This window comes from Staurois parvus, unplaced genomic scaffold, assembly GCF_062004578.1.
Source record: "Staurois parvus isolate SC_StPar_1 unplaced genomic scaffold, SC_StPar_1.0 ptg000657l, whole genome shotgun sequence".
Taxonomy (NCBI): domain Eukaryota; kingdom Metazoa; phylum Chordata; class Amphibia; order Anura; family Ranidae; genus Staurois; species Staurois parvus.
The window spans coordinates 4,210,203-4,227,454 of record NW_028318453.1 but is presented as its reverse complement, the minus strand read 5'-3'; the positions used below and the strand labels follow the sequence as shown (position 1 = coordinate 4,227,454).

Here is a 17,252-nt window from a genome sequence, read left to right as displayed (position 1 = left end):
CATGCAGTGGTCAGGCTGATGCAGGAGAAATTACAGCTGTTGTCTGCGGACCCAAGAATTGCCACCTTTTAGTCGAAAATAAACTCTAGATGTTCCAGTGCACAGATCAACCCCCTCAGGGTCTGGAGTCTTCAGTATAACTAATTTATAAACTCCAAAAATAAGACTTGCCCCATAACTTCTATAAACCCAATACAACCACCAAATATAACAAACAAACATACAAAACAAACAATGTAACAAACAAATATAAAACTGGAGCATACATTCCATAAAAGAGAATACAGAAAAGAACAATCATAGATTTTGAAGGCATTGCCCAAAAGAAAAATAAAATCCCTTTAAAAATTATTGCTCATCATTGTTTATAAGAGTCATTACAAAAAACACGTCATAAAGTGCAATTCTAATGACAAGACATGAAGATTCTTCACAATATCTCTTAGTGCCTTGCCCCAGTGTCAGTGGGCATAATTCACTAAGCGGTATGTTACCGCATCAAGTATATGGTAGGATACCGTATAGCATTTTTTTTTTTAAGTTTGAATTCACAAAAAAACGCTACTAAAAACCTTATGGCAAAATTAAAAAAAAAATGGCGTGGGGTCCCCCCCCAAAAAAAAAACATATTAGATCATTATCCGAGCATGCAGTCCGAAAGGTCAGGAAAAGGGGGAGGATGAGCAAGTGCCCCTCCCTCCCTTGAACCATACCAGTCCACATGCCCTCAACATGGGCAGGGATGCTGTGGGGCAGGGGGGCACCGTCATGGCACCTTCTCCCCATGTTGATGGGGACAAGGGCCTCTTCCCCACAACTGTGGCTGGGAGCCCCCAGATCCCAGCACTCCCTATGTGAATGAGTATGGGGTACATGGTACCATTACCCATTCACAAACAAAAGTGTAAAAAAAAAAAGACAGGAGACAGTCTTTGACAAGGCATTTATTAACCACCTTCCGCCCGCCATATAGTACAATGACGGGCGCAAGGTGGTTCTCTCGTTCTGATAGGACGTCATATGATGTCCTTCCATTCTCATCACGCATGCGCGGCTCAGGGAGCGCGCAGCGCGGCGAGCGCCGGTGCACTGTGTCCCTCGGACACAGAGGATCACGGAAAGAGCCGAAGATGTCGGCTTGGTCATGTGATCAGCTGTGTCCAATCACAGCTGATCACATGTAAACACGGAAATGCCGGTTATCGGCATTTCTCTCCTCTTGAGCTGTCACGCTGACAGCTTGAGAGGTGAGGAGAGGACATGTACACTGATCATCAGGGCACTGATGATCAGTGTGCCCTGATGATCAGTGTGGCCCCAGAAGTGCCACCTGTCAGTGTCCATCAGTGCCAGCAGTCAGTGCTCATCAGTGCCATGTGCCAGTGCCCATCAGTGCCACATCAATGCCACATATCAGTGCATACCAGTGCACATCAATGTCACATATCAGTGCCCATCTGAGCTGCCTTTCAATGTCACCCATCAGTGCCACCTACCAATGCCAATCAGTGCCACCTATCAGTGCTGCCAATCAGTGCCACCTATCAGTGCCAGTCAGTGTCGCCTATCAGTGCGCATAAATGCCGCCTATCAGTGCCAGTCAATGCTGCCTAACAGTGCCACTCAGTGCCACCTACCAGTACCAGTCAGTGCTGCCTATCAGTGCCCCCTATCAGTGCCATATATCAGTGTCATTTATCAGTGCTGCCTTTCAGTGCCCATCAGTGATGCCTGTCAATGCCCATCAGTACAACCTATCAGTGCCACATATCAGTGTCCATCAGTGCAGCCTATCAGTGCCCATCACTGCAACCTCATTAGTGCACATCAGTGAAGGAGAAAAATCACTTATTTACAAAACTGTATAACAAAAACTAAGAAAAAACATTTTTTTTTTCAAAATTTTCAGTGGTTTTTGGTTTGTTTAAGAAAAAATAAAAATCCCAGAGGTGATAAAATACCACTAAAAGAAAGCTCTGTCTCAAAAAAATGATAAAAATTTCATATGGGTACAATGTTGCATGACCGCTCAATTGTCATTCAAAGTGTGACAGCGCTGAAAGCTGGAAATTGGCCTGGGCAGGAAGGGGGTATAAGTTAAAAAAATGTCCCCTGAAGTAGATCCAACATCAATCATGATGTCCGCTGCCACCAACCTGGAAAAAAGGAAAAAAAAAAAGGCTCCGCTCCTGATGGCAGGAGCCAGTGTCGGGAGTGGAGCCTTCTTTTTTCTTTTTTCGGGTCGGCGGCGGGCATCGTGGTTGACATTGGATCAACTTCGGGGGACATTTTTTTATCTTCTTTTAATAACGAACTTGTCAAAGTCTTTTTTCAAACTACAGTTTTTCTTTTGTGAATGGGTAGCGGTACTGTGTACCGCATACTCCTTCACATGGGGGGAGGGCCGGCATCTGGGGGCTCCCTTGCTAAAGGGGGCTTCCAGATTCCGATAAGCTCATCACCCACAGACCCCGACAACCACCGACCATGGTTGTGGGGAAGAGGCCATTGTCCCCATAAACATGGGGACACGGTGCTTTGGGGGGAGGGCATGTTGAGGGCATGTGGCCTGGTATGGTTCAGGAGGGGGGGTACTCGCTCGTCCCCCCCTTTCCTGACCTGCCAGGCTTCATGCTCAGATAAGGGTCTAGTATGAATTTTGGGGGGATCCAAGTTTGGCATGGGGGTTCCCCTCAAAATCCATACCAGACCCAAAGGGCTTGGTATAGATAGAGGGGGTAAAAAAGAAAAAACCTCAGCGCCCAGGACTCTCCTATTAAACACACAATTCCCCGTGAGATGCTGCTGTACACAGGTGCAAAAACCAAAAAAACTTATATCAATAAATACCAGCGCAAACCCACATAATAAATTGCATTACCCAACCTATTAAACAAACTTAAAAACCGTGACACAAAACCACTTTTTGTGCTAGTAAAATAAAAAATATATATAAATAAATATATAAATAAGTTTTAAATTCATAAGTCCAGTGACAAAAAAATCCCAAAAAATTAACAGTCCCGTGACAAAATAGGTCAAATTGTAATTAAATTGTAATTTTCATCGGATTCTTCCGTGCCTTTGATCCCTTCACCATCCACCAGTGCAAAAACCAACATTAACCACACTCACCAGATATTAGTGAGTCACACGCCTTTCAGGAATATTAAGGGCTCCTGGACCCCCTTTACTTTTTATGAGACCTCCAAATACTGCTTCCTCTTGTATATGGGTACCTCTTCTGGTTACTCCTCTCACCGAATCCCCCAAGGAAAATCAGGAAGAAGAAAAGATACCGTAGTGGTTTCTCATCAAAATAATCTCTCCAGACCACTCACATTTTAGCGGGATATAACCCGCATTTTATTTGAAACAACAACGATTTCCTTTAAAAAACGATCCACTTTCCAAGTAAAGCGACTTTTGCATAAAAGACCCCACAGCCTAGTATACAGCAGGATGGCAGACCTCAGATGCAGACTCATCCACTATGCTAAGATGGCCCCTTGGAACGCACCGCTCGGCGTGCGTTCCACTCACCGGAAATGACGTCAGACGCCATAACAGGCAACCGGAAGTGCGTCAACGCGTTTCGCCCCACCCACAGGGCGTTATCAAGACGCTCTTTTCCACTTCCAAGCCGTTTATAAAGCAATGGGAGATCCCTCCCACTAATTAATCTGGACACAAACCTGGACACAAACCTGTCCATCACCGCCATCCCTCTGTATACCCATGTGGGGTCCCCTTACAACAGAAACAGATGCATTTAAATTAGATGCATTCCAATTAAAAAACATAATTTTATAACCTTAAGTCTTCTACCCCAAACATAAAGGTAAAGACAGGGAATTACAATACATTAAATAAAAATCTATATGGCAATAAAATAAAAAAAAAAATAAAGATAAAAATAAATAAAAATAAAAAATAAAAATAAAGATAAAAATAAATAAAAATAAAAAATAAAAATAATAATAATAAAATTAAAATAAAATTAAGAAAAATAAAAATAAAAATAAATATAAAAATAAAAATAGAAATAAAAAAATAAAAATAAATAATAAAAATAAAAATAAAATAAAAATAAATAATTATAAATAAAATAAAATAAAAATAAATTAAATAAAAAAGAAAGTAAAAATAAATTAGATAAAAAACAAATAAAGGATTGAAAATCCTTGTAATGCTTTTTCCTGTCCCCTTTCAGGGATCTACAAGCCAAACATCTCCCACACTTGAAAAAACCAACCCTATCTAAAAAAGTAACCATTTTCTTAGGTACATCTGGAACATTTTTTACAAGTCGAGATCTTAAAGTTGGTGGTTTTCTATATATAAACAAGGGTTTACTAGGTAGCACTTTCCTAAGAGTTTCGTCCCTCATTAGAATTGACCAATATTTTTTAATGATGTTTTCAACCAATTTATAATGCTTAGAATATCCTGTAATGAAAGCCACATCTCCCAACTTCTTTTTATTTTCTTTTTTCTTTAAGAGTTCATCTCTACTAATCTTTCTAACCTGTTCCAATGAAACAGCCAAATTTTCTTCTCCATAGCCTTTCTCCCTAAACCTTTGCAATAACACCTCAGACTGCTCCAAGAAGTTTTTTCAAGTGTGGGAGATGTTTGGCTTGTAGATCCCTGAAAGGGGACAGGAAAAAGCATTACAAGGATTTTCAATCCTGTTATAATGGAGCATCCCATAAGATCAATAAGTTTATATCATGTGACAGTACGCATGTCACCTATCTGCTGGAGTGCTCTTGCAAACTCCAGTATATAGGGAGAACAATGAGAAAACTTGCCACCAGATTGGGAGAACATATTAGAAATATAAAGAAGGGATTCAAACATCATAGTTTATCATATCATTTTAGAAAGCATCATAATAGAGATCCGGCATCGTTGAAATTTTGTGGGATAGATAGAGTAGAAGCCCCTTGGAGAGGAGGAAATATGGTAATAAATGTTTCTCAAAATGAAACGCAGTGGATTTATCAAATGGGTACATTGTATCCTAATGGGTTGAATGCAGATATTGATATAAATTGCTTTTTGTCCAATTGGTAATATATAGTTAATGTCCGAAGTGCGTTTTCATGATTAGGTGTTTTTGTATTTTTATATTATATATAATGTTTACATATTATATATATTTTTTTTTTATATAATTTTGGAATTTATCTTTATTTGTTTTTTATCTAATTTATTTTTACTTTCTTTTTTATTTAATTTATTTTTATTTTATTTTATTTTATTTATAATTATTTATTTTTATTTTATTTTTATTTTTATTATTTATTTTTATTTTTTTATTTCTATTTTTATTTTTATATTTATTTTTATTTTTCTTAATTTTATTTTAATTTTATTATTATTATTTTTATTTTTTAGTTTTATTTTTATTTTTATTTATTTTTATCTTTATTTTTATTTTTATTTTATTGCCATATAGATTTTTATTTAATGTATTGTAATTCCCTGTCTTTACCTTTATGTTTGGGGTAGAAGACTTAAGGTTATAAAATTATGTTTTTTAATTGAAATGCATCTAATTTAAATGCATCTGTTTCTGTTGTAAGGGGACCCCACATGGGTATACAGAGGGATGGCGGTGATGGACAGGTTTGTGTCCAGATTAATTAGTGGGAGGGATCTCCCATTGCTTTATAAACGGCTTGGAAGTGGAAAAGAGCGTCTTGATAACGCCCTGTGGGTGGGGCGAAACGCGTTGACGCACTTCCGGTTGCCTGTTACGGCGTCTGACGTCATTTCCGGTGAGTGGAACGCACGCCGAGCGGTGCGTTCCAAGGGGCCATCTTAGCATAGTGGATGAGTCTGCATCTGAGGTCTGCCATCCTGCTGTATACTAGGCTGTGGGGTCTTTTATGCAAAAGTCGCTGTACTTGGAAAGTGGATCGTTTTTTAAAGGAAATCGTTGTTGTTTCAAATAAAATGCGGGTTATATCCCGCTAAAATGTGAGTGGTCTGGAGAGATTATTTTGATGAGAAACCACTACGGTATCACGCTATGGTCTTTTCTTCTTCCTGATTTTCCTTGGGGGATTCGGTGAGAGGAGTAACCAGAAGAGGTACCCATATACAAGAGGAAGCAGTATTTGGAGGTCTCATAAAAAGTAAAGGGGGTCCAGGAGCCCTTAATATTCCTGAAAGGCGTGTGACTCACTAATATCTGGTGAGTGTGGTTAATGTTGGTTTTTGCACTGGTGGATGGTGAAGGGATCAAAGGCACGGAAGAATCCGATGAAAATTACAATTTAATTACAATTTGACCTATTTTGTCACGGGACTGTTAATTTTTTGGGATTTTTTTGTCACTGGACTTATGAATTTAAAAATTATTTATATATTTATTTATATATATTTTTTATTTTACTAGCACAAAAAGTGGTTTTGTGTCACGGTTTTTAAGTTTGTTTAATAGGTTGGATAATGCAATTTATTATGTGGGTTTGCGCTGGTATTTATTGATAGATAGAGGGGGGAACACTATGCCGTTTTTTAAATTATTTTTTAATTGCTGGAAATTCTTTTTTTTACATTCAGCTGTCAGTGGGGAAACCCGCTGATAGTGGATAACTCATAGGTTGTCAGGGACTCCGCGGCCACCCATTCCTTAACAACCCATGACAGTACTGACAGATACCAGTACATACCACATGCCTGGACTGCTACTTAACCACTTCCAGTCCAGACACTTTTACCCCCTGTCCATGCCAATTTTCAGCTTTCAGTTCTATCACACTTTGAATGACAATTGTGCGGTCATGCAACACTGTACCCATATGAATTTTTAAACACTTTTTTGAGACAGATAAAGCTTTATTTTGGTGGTATTTATTCACCACTGGGATTTTTATTTTTTTTTGCTATGTAAATTAAAAAGCCCCAAAATTTTAAAAAAATTTTACAAATAAATAGTATTTCATCATAAATCTTGGCCATAATTTATTCCTTTATATTTTTAGTAAAAAAAAATAACCAAATTAGTTTATAACCAAAATTATAATTTTTAAACATTTTTTTTTTATTTTATTTTTATTTTATTTTTTTTTATATTATTTTTTATTTATTTATTTTTTTTACATACTGTCACCCTAGCAGTATAGTGGTGACACTGTACTACTTGTGGGGGGTGATGAAGATTTTTTTTTTTTACACTGATTGCTTTTACACCCATAAAGGCTGTAAAAGCAATCATTTCTCTTTCTCTCTGCATTATTGCAGCCATTGAGAACTACTGAGTGAGCTGTGATTGGTCACAGCTTGTCACATGGTGATCATTCACAGATTTCACACGTAGTAAGCAATGATATCACAAGTGACATCTTGCTTACTACTCTGCATGTGATCACATGATCGGGACCTCGCACAGAGGTCCCATCCGACGATCGGTGTTCCACTGTGTCCGGAGGACACAGTGGGCACCAGATCACAGTGCTGCGTGCTCCCGGGGAGAGCGCACAAGCAGGGTGCTGGAAGGCCATTTATAAAGGCCACCAGACCCTGCACTGCCACCGTCCGGCCGTTTATATACAACGGCCGGTGGTTAATTACCACATGCATTTAATTATTTATTTCCTTTTGTGATATGACGTCAAGGTCTTTTTATGTGGTATTTACCAAGTGTTCTTGCTATTTTGGTAAATACCGCATACCAGCAATAGTGAATTAACATTTTCAGTATCGCATGCGATATGTGGTCATGTGACTGACTTTACTCATGCGATAAGCTTTAGTGAATTGTGCCTATTGTCTTACCAGTATTACAAATGATGTGTAGACATGTGCAATTCAATTCATTTAGATTTGCTTTTCGGATAAAGATTTCATTTTCAGAGATTTGGATGCATCCAAATTTCTGAATAGACATAGAAACGAATAGAAATGAATCCCAAGAAAGTTATATTGAAAAAATAACTAATACATTTGTTCATTTGTTTAATTCAGATGATGTGATTTTCAAATTCCTTTGATATGGATTGTAAATAGCTGTGGTTGTTAAAGGATAAGTTCACCTTTGGGAACATGTTACATGTTCCACCCATTTTTAGGGTGGAACATGTAACATGTGCCCAATGCTGCAGCCAACGCCCGCTGCCCACCCACGAGTGACAGAGGTACAGGGAGAATTTCCTTGTACAAGCTGTCAGATTTGAAAACAGCGTGGCCGTGCGGAGCTCCACCCACACAGCCACGTCATTCATTTACAGCAGTGGTTCTCAACCTGTGGGTCGCGACCCCTTTGGGGGTCGAACGACCCTTTCACAGGGGTCACCTAAGACCATCGAACAACACATTTCCAATGTGTAAAGAGTAAATAATTTTATGGTTGGGGGTCACCACAACATGAGGAACTGTATGAAGGGGTCGCGGCATTAGGAAGGTTGAGAACCACTGATTTACAGAGTTCTGTAAATGAATGAACTGCATGTCCCGACAGCCTTTGCGGTTCCTCTTTGACAGCAGAATATAAACAAAACAAATGTCATGTCTTGTCATGAGAAAGGCATTTTAATGATCTTTTTGTATTTTTATAATGACTCCAATAAACTATAGTGAACAATAATTTTTATGGAAGCCTAGACTTCCCGTGCGGAATCTCATTTTTACAGTAGCTGCTGTCAGCAATCCTGTTACGGAGTATGGCTGGTGATGTAATCTGCTCTAGAGGTGGTTCAGACTGAAGAAACCTTTAATTAATATTAAGCTAGTTATAATAATTATTACTAACAACAGTAATACACAGAAAACTGTTACTTAATCATATACATTTTAGATTCATATTACTAAACTCATGAAAAAAAAACAAACAAAAACAAAACTGCTTACCATCCAGTACAGTTTCACAATGTATTTCCCATAGTTGTTGTAGAGTGGCATATGCCCTTTTACAGCTTTGCAAAGGGCATAAATGTGTTCCCATGGTTTCCATGTCAGTGTTGGTGGTTCCGCTGACGCAGCTTTATTATCTGTCAGATTTTCATTATAAATTCTCCAGACAGCGCTGACCTCACTAATTATCCATCTCATAAGCTGGCAAGAAAGGAAGTGAAAATAAATAAGAAAATACATTCTTTTAAATGAAAAAAAGTAATAAAAAAAATAAGTTGTAAAACATATGCTTTTTTAAAAAAACCATGACATACCTCACTCTCCATTAAATGTTCATTTGCTGACATTAAATCACAGGAGGCTTCATCCTTCACAACTACTGGAGTCTAAAAGAAAAATGTAAAAGACAGGGAATGATCTCTTGGTCATAAGGGTTGGCTTGCTATATAATGAATACATTTTATCATTTGGAGCCAAAGTAGAAGGTGATGTATTATTATAGAATTATTTCTCAATTAACAGATGTGGGAAGGAAAAAGAAATAACTTCACATTTTTTTTTAAACTGACAATGCAACAACGACAATGTACATGTACTAACCCATGTGTTATGAGGCAGCAGCAGGGATGACCAAATTTGCATGGCTACACCTAGGAAACTGAGACCAGACTGTGTATGCTTTAACCACTTCCATTCCGGACACTTTTACCCCCTTTCTGACCAGGGCAATTTTCAGCTTTCAGCGCTATCACACTTTGAATGACAATTGCGTGGTCATGCAACACTGTACCCATATGAATTTTTTACCATTTTTTTGAGACAGATAAAACTTTATTTTGGTGGTATTTATTCACCACTGGGATTTTTTTTTTTTGCTATGTAAATAAAAATGTCCAGAAATTTTGAAAAAAAGTGTTTAATAATATTTCATCATAAATCTTGGCCAAAATTTATTCTGTTATCTTTTTAGTAAAAAAAAAAATAAGTCAAATTAGTTTATTACCAAAAATTATAATTTTTAAACATTTTTTTTACATTTTTTTTTTAATATTATTATTTATTTTATTATTTTTTTTCTTTTACATACTGTCACCCTAGCAGTACAGTGTCACCATGGTGACACTGTACTACTTTTGGGGGGTGATTAAGATTTTTTTTTCACACTGATTTAAACCCATATAGGATGTAAAAGCAATCATTTCTCTTTCTCTCTGTCTGCATTCTTGCAGCCATTGAGAACTACTGAGTGAGCTGTGATTGGTCACAGCTTGCCACTTGGTACAAGGCTGTTGTGAATAGCTTTGCACCATGTGACCTCTGTGTTCATTCACAGATTTCACACGTAGTAAGCAATGATGTCAGAAGTGACATCTTGCTTACTACTTTGCATGTGATCACTGATTGGCCAATCAGTGATCACATGATCAGGACCTCGTACAGAGGTCCCGTCCGATGATCGGTGTTTCCCGGGGAGCGCATACAAGCAGGGTGCGGGGAGGCCGTTTATAAACGGCCACCCGACCCTGCAGTGCCACCGTCCGGCATTTTTATACAACGGCCGTTCAGGGAAGTGGTTAAGTAAGATTTATTTACAGCGAAACCAGCCAAAATCAATCCAAACACCAGCAAACAGGAAACACAGCAAGTGAACAATAAACTAAAAAAAAGTTTTTTCAAACTCCAAGCAGATGTTTTGCACATGAAAGTCTTCTGTCTAGCCACTCTGCCATAAAGCCCAGATCGGTGGAGGGCTGCAGTGATTAGTTGTCCATCTGGAATTTTGTCCCATCGCCACATAGTATCTCTGGTGCTCAGTTCTTGGTCACCTATTCTGCTAAGGCCCTTCGCCTCCACTCAGTTTGCTTGGGCAACCAGCTCTTGGAAGAGTCCTGGTTGTGCTAAACTTCTTCCACTTGAGAAATATGGAGGTCACTGTGCTCTTGGGAACCTTCTGTGCAGCACAATTTTTTGTAGCCTTGTCCAGATCTTGCCTTGCAATAATCATGTCTTTGCGTTCTGCAGAAAGTTCCTTTGACCTTGTGGCTTTTGCTCTGATACAGTATGCATTGTCAGCTGTAAGGCCCTTTATAGAGAGGTGTGTGCCCTTCCAAATAATATCCAATCAATTTAATATAGCACAAATGGACTCCAATCAATGTGTAGAAACATTTCCGCCATAATCAAGAGAAATGGGAGGCACCTGAGCTAAATTTCAAGTGTTGTTGCAATGTGATATTTTAGTTTTTCTTTTTTAATAAATTCCCTGACATTTCTAAAATTCTCTTTGTCATTATGGGGTACTGAGTGTAGATTAATGAGAAAAAAAGGAATTGAAAAGGAATTGAAACAAATGTAGTATCAAGCATAACAACATTGAAAAAAGTGAATACTTTCTGAATGCACTGCATATACAAAATGAGGAACGCAGTTTACAGGGAATTTTGGACATGCAAGGAAGGGGGGGAGCAAGACTGGGATCAGGAACAAATTGAGCAAATATAAGGCAGCAGGGTACGGGGTACAGGTTCAAGATCTGGAGCAGGATAAATAGCAAGCAGCATCTGATTAGCAAAGCAAAACACTGACATGCAGTATAATAGTAGAGGAGGGATTACATACTCTCCCAGCAGCCAGCATCACGTGCAGACTGATTACTAGAAACTGCTGGCTGCTAAGATACACCCGCTGGTGGACACTAGAACTACAACCTCCCACTCTGGGAAGCACAGTGCAACCGGCAAGTGATACAGGTCCTGACACCATAGCAACTGACTAGATTTCACCTTTCATCGGGTTAAAATAGTCAGAGTAATGAAGTATGAATAATGTCTAGCTCCAATTTGTTACTGCATTGTGTATATTGCTGTCTGCTTTAATAAAGCTAAACTGCAGCCAAAACCGCTTTTAGGTTTGGGTAGCACAGCAAAATTTAGAACTGCCAAACTGTAAATACTATCTATATCCCCAAAGAGATTTCTCTTCTCTTACTGTTCTGACACCCATCATCTGACAGGAAGCATGGCGCAATCTGCCACATGGGGACATAGACAGCAAACAAATCCTGACAGTGGTTCTAAACCTTCCTCACTCTACTGGAAAATGTATATTTATTATATATGAACTCTGGGAGCAAGGATCTGCAGAGGCAGAAGGATCGATACAGCTGCAGATCATTGCTCCCAGAGTTCATGTGCTATTAGCCAGTTTATAACATTACCAGCCTGGGGCTCTGGTGAGTTCATTTAATACATACGGTGGTGGAAGAGCACTTTTTTGGGTGGTGAACATTAAGAAGACACATGGACAACTGATTTTTTGGTGGACATTATTATATACCTGAGAATATATACATATATATGTTTTTTTTTTTGTTATAGATATTACATGAATTGGATATTTATCTGAAACACTAATTTTTACGTTAGCTCCTTCATAATTTTGCAAGTTGCACTTTGATGGTATTTTGTATGAGATTTGTTTAAGTTTTATATTTATTTATTTATTGCGCTTTGATAAATGTATATCAGGGCTGAGTAAGATTTGAGGTGGGGTGTAGGGCTGTTTATTTCTTTGCACTGTAAAGAAGTTGCACTACTTTTTTCAAGAAAGCCTGTACAATAGGTGGTGACTTAGAGAGGGATTTACACTGTACAGATATTTTTTTTCGTGCGCTGGGTAGATGCTTCAAGCCTTTTAAAAAAGGGTGCTGAAGGAGGTACAGCTGACTAAGATAAGTGCACTAAAAGCAGATCGAAAGAAGTATGTAGCAAACTTTACTATCTGCTTGGGTATAATAAAAAAAATCAAATATATCCAATTACTGTGTCATACAGTATCCAACTTTTAATAATAATTTAGAACCCACAAACAATTTGAAACATTACACTGTGTGGACAGCTTAATGTGAACTTATGCTTTGCCCTTGCAGAGCAAAGCAACAGATTCATATTAGTGCTCCAGCAGCTTTTACTTACCTTGTCTTCACTCCTCCACTGTTCCATTTACTTGTGGAAAGGAGAAGAAGCTCAAAGTTGCAACTTGGCTCTAACACAGTGATCAAGACCCTGCCTCTGCACCCATATAATAGATATTGGTGCAGAGAAATCATTAAAAAAATCACATACCACCAATACCCAGATTTATTAGGTATTTATTACCCCTCCCAACAGTTGAACAACAGTTGAGTGTCAAGAGAGAGCAATGTAACTATGCACAGGCTGCTGCAAAGGTTTGAACAATACCTTTACCTCTCCCTATTTCAGCCTGATTAAATGAAATAAGATTCTGCTTAGACAACTGGGAGAGGCTACTTGGGAGTATTAATCTAAGTTAAAGAAAAAGAACCAAACTCAAACTCTAAATACACTATACATATTGTCACATTTTTTAACAATCATTGCCAGCATACCTAAACTAACATATCTTAAAACATACATTCATTTAAAAAAAATGAAAGAAAAAAAACTCACAAATTTATTAACGTAATGACTCACTTCAGCAAAATCACCCTTGTATTATGATTTTAAATTAAACTATCGAAGACTTCTTTGCTTTTGAAAGCAGAAAGCCATGTATGGCCTCTAAAACGTTTAACATTCATCAAAGCATTTTAGTGCAGGAAGAAGAGGCAATGAATGAATTTTACTTACCTCTATTTATATGAACCATGAATCTAAAGATTTCCCAATAAAGTCATATAGAGATATTTACAAAGCAGAAAAGCAGAACAAAGTAAAGAGAAAAGTACTTGTGGGACTTTAAACCCGCTATATCACAGCAATGGAGGCATAGGGTTGAATACCTCCTAAACCCTTTTCATTTAGATGTTTCCTATAAAAAAGGTTTTCCTATAAAAAAAAGTTCTCCAAATATCCTAATTTCTTAAAAATAATTTATTATTCTGTATTAGGCTATGTATATCTCCTTGGTAACAAGGGAAACTAGGCTTTAATCTCAAACATTGTGACAAAGAACATTTTATGAAACTAATTAAATCTAATTATTTGGAATTTTCCCTTTAGGTTGATTAACTATGTAATAATATAGCTCCCAAAAGTGTGAATTAATTTCTCATTTTACAATTATGGTTACATAGGCTGAATAAAATACAATTTGTACATCTAAATTGCATAACCTAGAAAAAAGCACTGATTTAACAGCCAGCACTAGCCTTTTGTTATTGTATACCTCTTATGTATGATAGAGGAGCTTTAGGGAAGGGGATTGCTGGGGCCCATGACCATTTTTTGTGCATTAGCTTACATTATTAAGTTAGTGGCAATACTCTTCTACCCTATCGCTCTATCTTCAATTTAAAGGAAACTGTTTCAAACAAAGTAGGACTTTAATTGTGCTACCAGAAAAATACAAGGCTTCAAATAGACAAAATTCTCAATAAAGGTGTACTTTTATTATATATGCATCAATAAAATTGCCTTTGAATAAAGAACACAAGAATATAAAAACATCAAGCATGTCCTATATAGAGTTTAAAGTTTAAGCTGTTTTGTGGATATACTGCTTCCTCTGAACTGGGACATATATAATGACAAGTCCATAGTCAATCCATACATGTAAGATGGCACAATGTCTCAACATGTTTTCATGAAATTCATCTGTCAAAAACAACTGCGGTTCCATTTCAGGGATACATACCAAATAAAAAATGCCAAACAAATTGGGAAAACATAAAATGAAGGAAGCAGGAGACACAGTGGGGTTGATTTACTAAAACTGGAGAGTACAACATCTGGTGCAGCTGTGCATGGTAGACAACCAGCTTCTAACTTCAGTTTGTTCAATTACGCTTTGCCAAAAAAAAAACCTGGAAGCCGATTAGTTTTTATTCAGAGATGCACCACGACTGTGAAGTTTGTGTATAGTGCTGGTCAAACTGTCAGCTGTCCTCCATAAAGATAATACTAGAATTTGCAGCCCAAAAGGGCCATCAAGTCTCTCCAGCCTGTCAGGAGACCTGCAACAGTAGTAAACAGGGAACCTATTTGTGGAAGTAGAATCCAAAATCATCAGAACCCACACTTCATATAGAGTTTGGGCTACATCTATATTTCCCAAAAAGGACCTTCCCAGAATGACTAAAGGGCCCTTTGTGTAAGGGTCTCCACGTGAAGTGTGGTGTTTTCCAGAAATAGTAAAAAAACCTACAGTGAGTTCCGCTAACTACCAAAATTAGGAAACTTAATGCTCCACCTCAATGAGTAACAACTTAACTGGAGCTCAAAATATTCCCTAAGTAACAAAATAATGCATAAACAAAAGTAAGCAAATATCAAAATGGCCACATGGCAAAGGACAGTTTTTGACCATTTTGGCAAATGAAAATGAGATATTCACTTACTTTTGTTACTTTATTATTTTGTTCACATTAAGCACCCCTGGTGAAGCCTCAGGGTTACTTGGGGAATGTTTTGAACACCTTTTAAATAGTTATTCGTCAGGGGAGAATTATGTTTCCAAATTTTGGTAGTTACGGGTTTAATACTGCCATTATAGATGGTACTTTTGAAAGTTAAGGGAGCTCACACTACAGTACTTGCCTTTATCTGAACAGTCAGTAAAAATAGATCTGAGGGAGCTCAGATTAGATAATGTACCCCTTATTGCAACAGCTAGTAAGGATAGATTCCATAGAATGCTCCCCCAGTTAGTATCAAGCCACGTTTCTAAAAAAATAAAAAGTCTATATGCAGTTCCACTTTAGCAAAGATCATGAATTACAAAGTAAAAGTCTCCCCTTAGGCCTGGTTCACACATATGCATTTCTTAGTGCTTTTTGCGTTTTGCAGAAACACACTACAGTCCATTTAACATGATTTCCTATGGGGCATGTTCACATTTATGAGTTTTCAGCTGCTGCATTTTTGGTAACAGTCAGGGTTTTTTTTTTCCCCGGCAGCAGATTGTAACCTGCATATATGTGAACCTGGCCTTAGGTGGACTAGTGTGGGATTTCAACTGGCTTTTGTGACCCAGTTGGTAAGATCTTGTCCCATTCCTGGACCAGCCATATAGGTATAGTACATAGGCATGTATCCCAGGAAAACATTTCTGCCTAAACCATGTTCCTCCCACAATTTACCATCTTTGCCAGGGGAAGTATTGAGGAATACTTGAATATTTTAACAGAAAAATACTTTGCAAAAGAGCATCTATACATACAAAAAACTGAAGATTTGATTTAACAGAGAACCTCTCTAACCTATTATTTTTGGATCTATACCCTATAATTAGAGCTAAACATCTATTCAGTTCCCTGAGATATCTACCTTTCACTTCAAATTCCTCCTGAAAAATAGCATTGTGTTTCCTGACATGACGGTACTTAGGCACAGCTTCTCTTGTAATCTCTGCAGTGAGAGATCATCTAATACAAATTGTGTTCACTACTGCCTCTGATTTTGAGTCAGAATGGTAATGTCTCTACTGTAATGCTCATTGTTCTTCTTATGGTCTCCTCCGATGGAAGCTGTACCTCAGAACCTGCAGTGCAAGGATCTTATATGTTCTGTGGACCTGTGCTTCCTTTACCTGTCTTGATGCTTATTGATCATTGCCCCAACAGTCATTAATATTATGACATTATTGTACATTTATATATAGTAGTGTTAACAGCTTGCACAATGCTTTACGATGTAAATGGAGCCCGTTCAGGTATAATACAATTCAAGACAAGAGGATTAGGAGGGCCCTGCTCATGAGAGCTACAAATCTAAAAGGAAGGGGCATCAGGAATATAAACAACTCAGGGATAGCTTGTACTAACAAGAGACAGGGCTGGATCTAGGGTTGCAGTAAAAAAAAAGTCAGAAGCACAATGTCAACAGTGTGGCAGAGATGATGGGAACCAGTATTTCCCGTACACTCGGCGTGCTTCTGTACCATGAGTTACAACTCAGAAGTAATGTCTGACAGGCAGTGCAGAGATTCAGGAGTGAACAGGGAATGCTAGTATTTATTAGGCTGTCATTAGATTAGGATGAATAAGCAGAATGTGTCCCCCCTTTTATGAGCTGTACCTATCAAAGCCACACCTTACGTCCTCATCAGTGTTTCTCTTACATGAGTTCTCTCATCACAGTCATCCGTTACATCAGAGTGCACCCATCAGACAGTTCTCTTACATCAGGTGTCCCCATCGGAGTGCCCCATACATCAACTGTTCCCTTCAGAGTGCTCCCTTATATCAATTGCCCCATCAGAGTGACCTTTAACATCAAATGTCCCCATTAGGGTCCCCCTCACATCAACTGCCCCCCTGCCTCATGGATTAATGGATGTACTCTAAGAGACCTGAGGGGGAGCAACTGAAATCTGGGGGCGGGGGGGACAGCCCATGCCAGCACACCCCTAGATCGGGGTCTGCCAAG

The 17,252-nt window shown here is 38.2% G+C and overlaps 1 protein-coding gene across 1 annotated transcript in view; it reads right to left on the bottom strand.

Moving 5' to 3' along the window:
- Nucleotides 1-17,252, bottom strand: part of ADGB (androglobin) — a 387,180-nt gene that overhangs the window by 266,991 nt on the left and 102,937 nt on the right. The window contains exons 4-5 of the mRNA XM_089694277.1: nt 9,180-9,251; nt 8,863-9,066 (exon numbers count right to left, since the gene is read on the bottom strand). Of these exons, the coding sequence (XP_089550403.1) occupies nt 8,863-9,066; nt 9,180-9,251 (276 nt within the window). The remainder of the gene's footprint in view (nt 1-8,862; nt 9,067-9,179; nt 9,252-17,252) is intronic.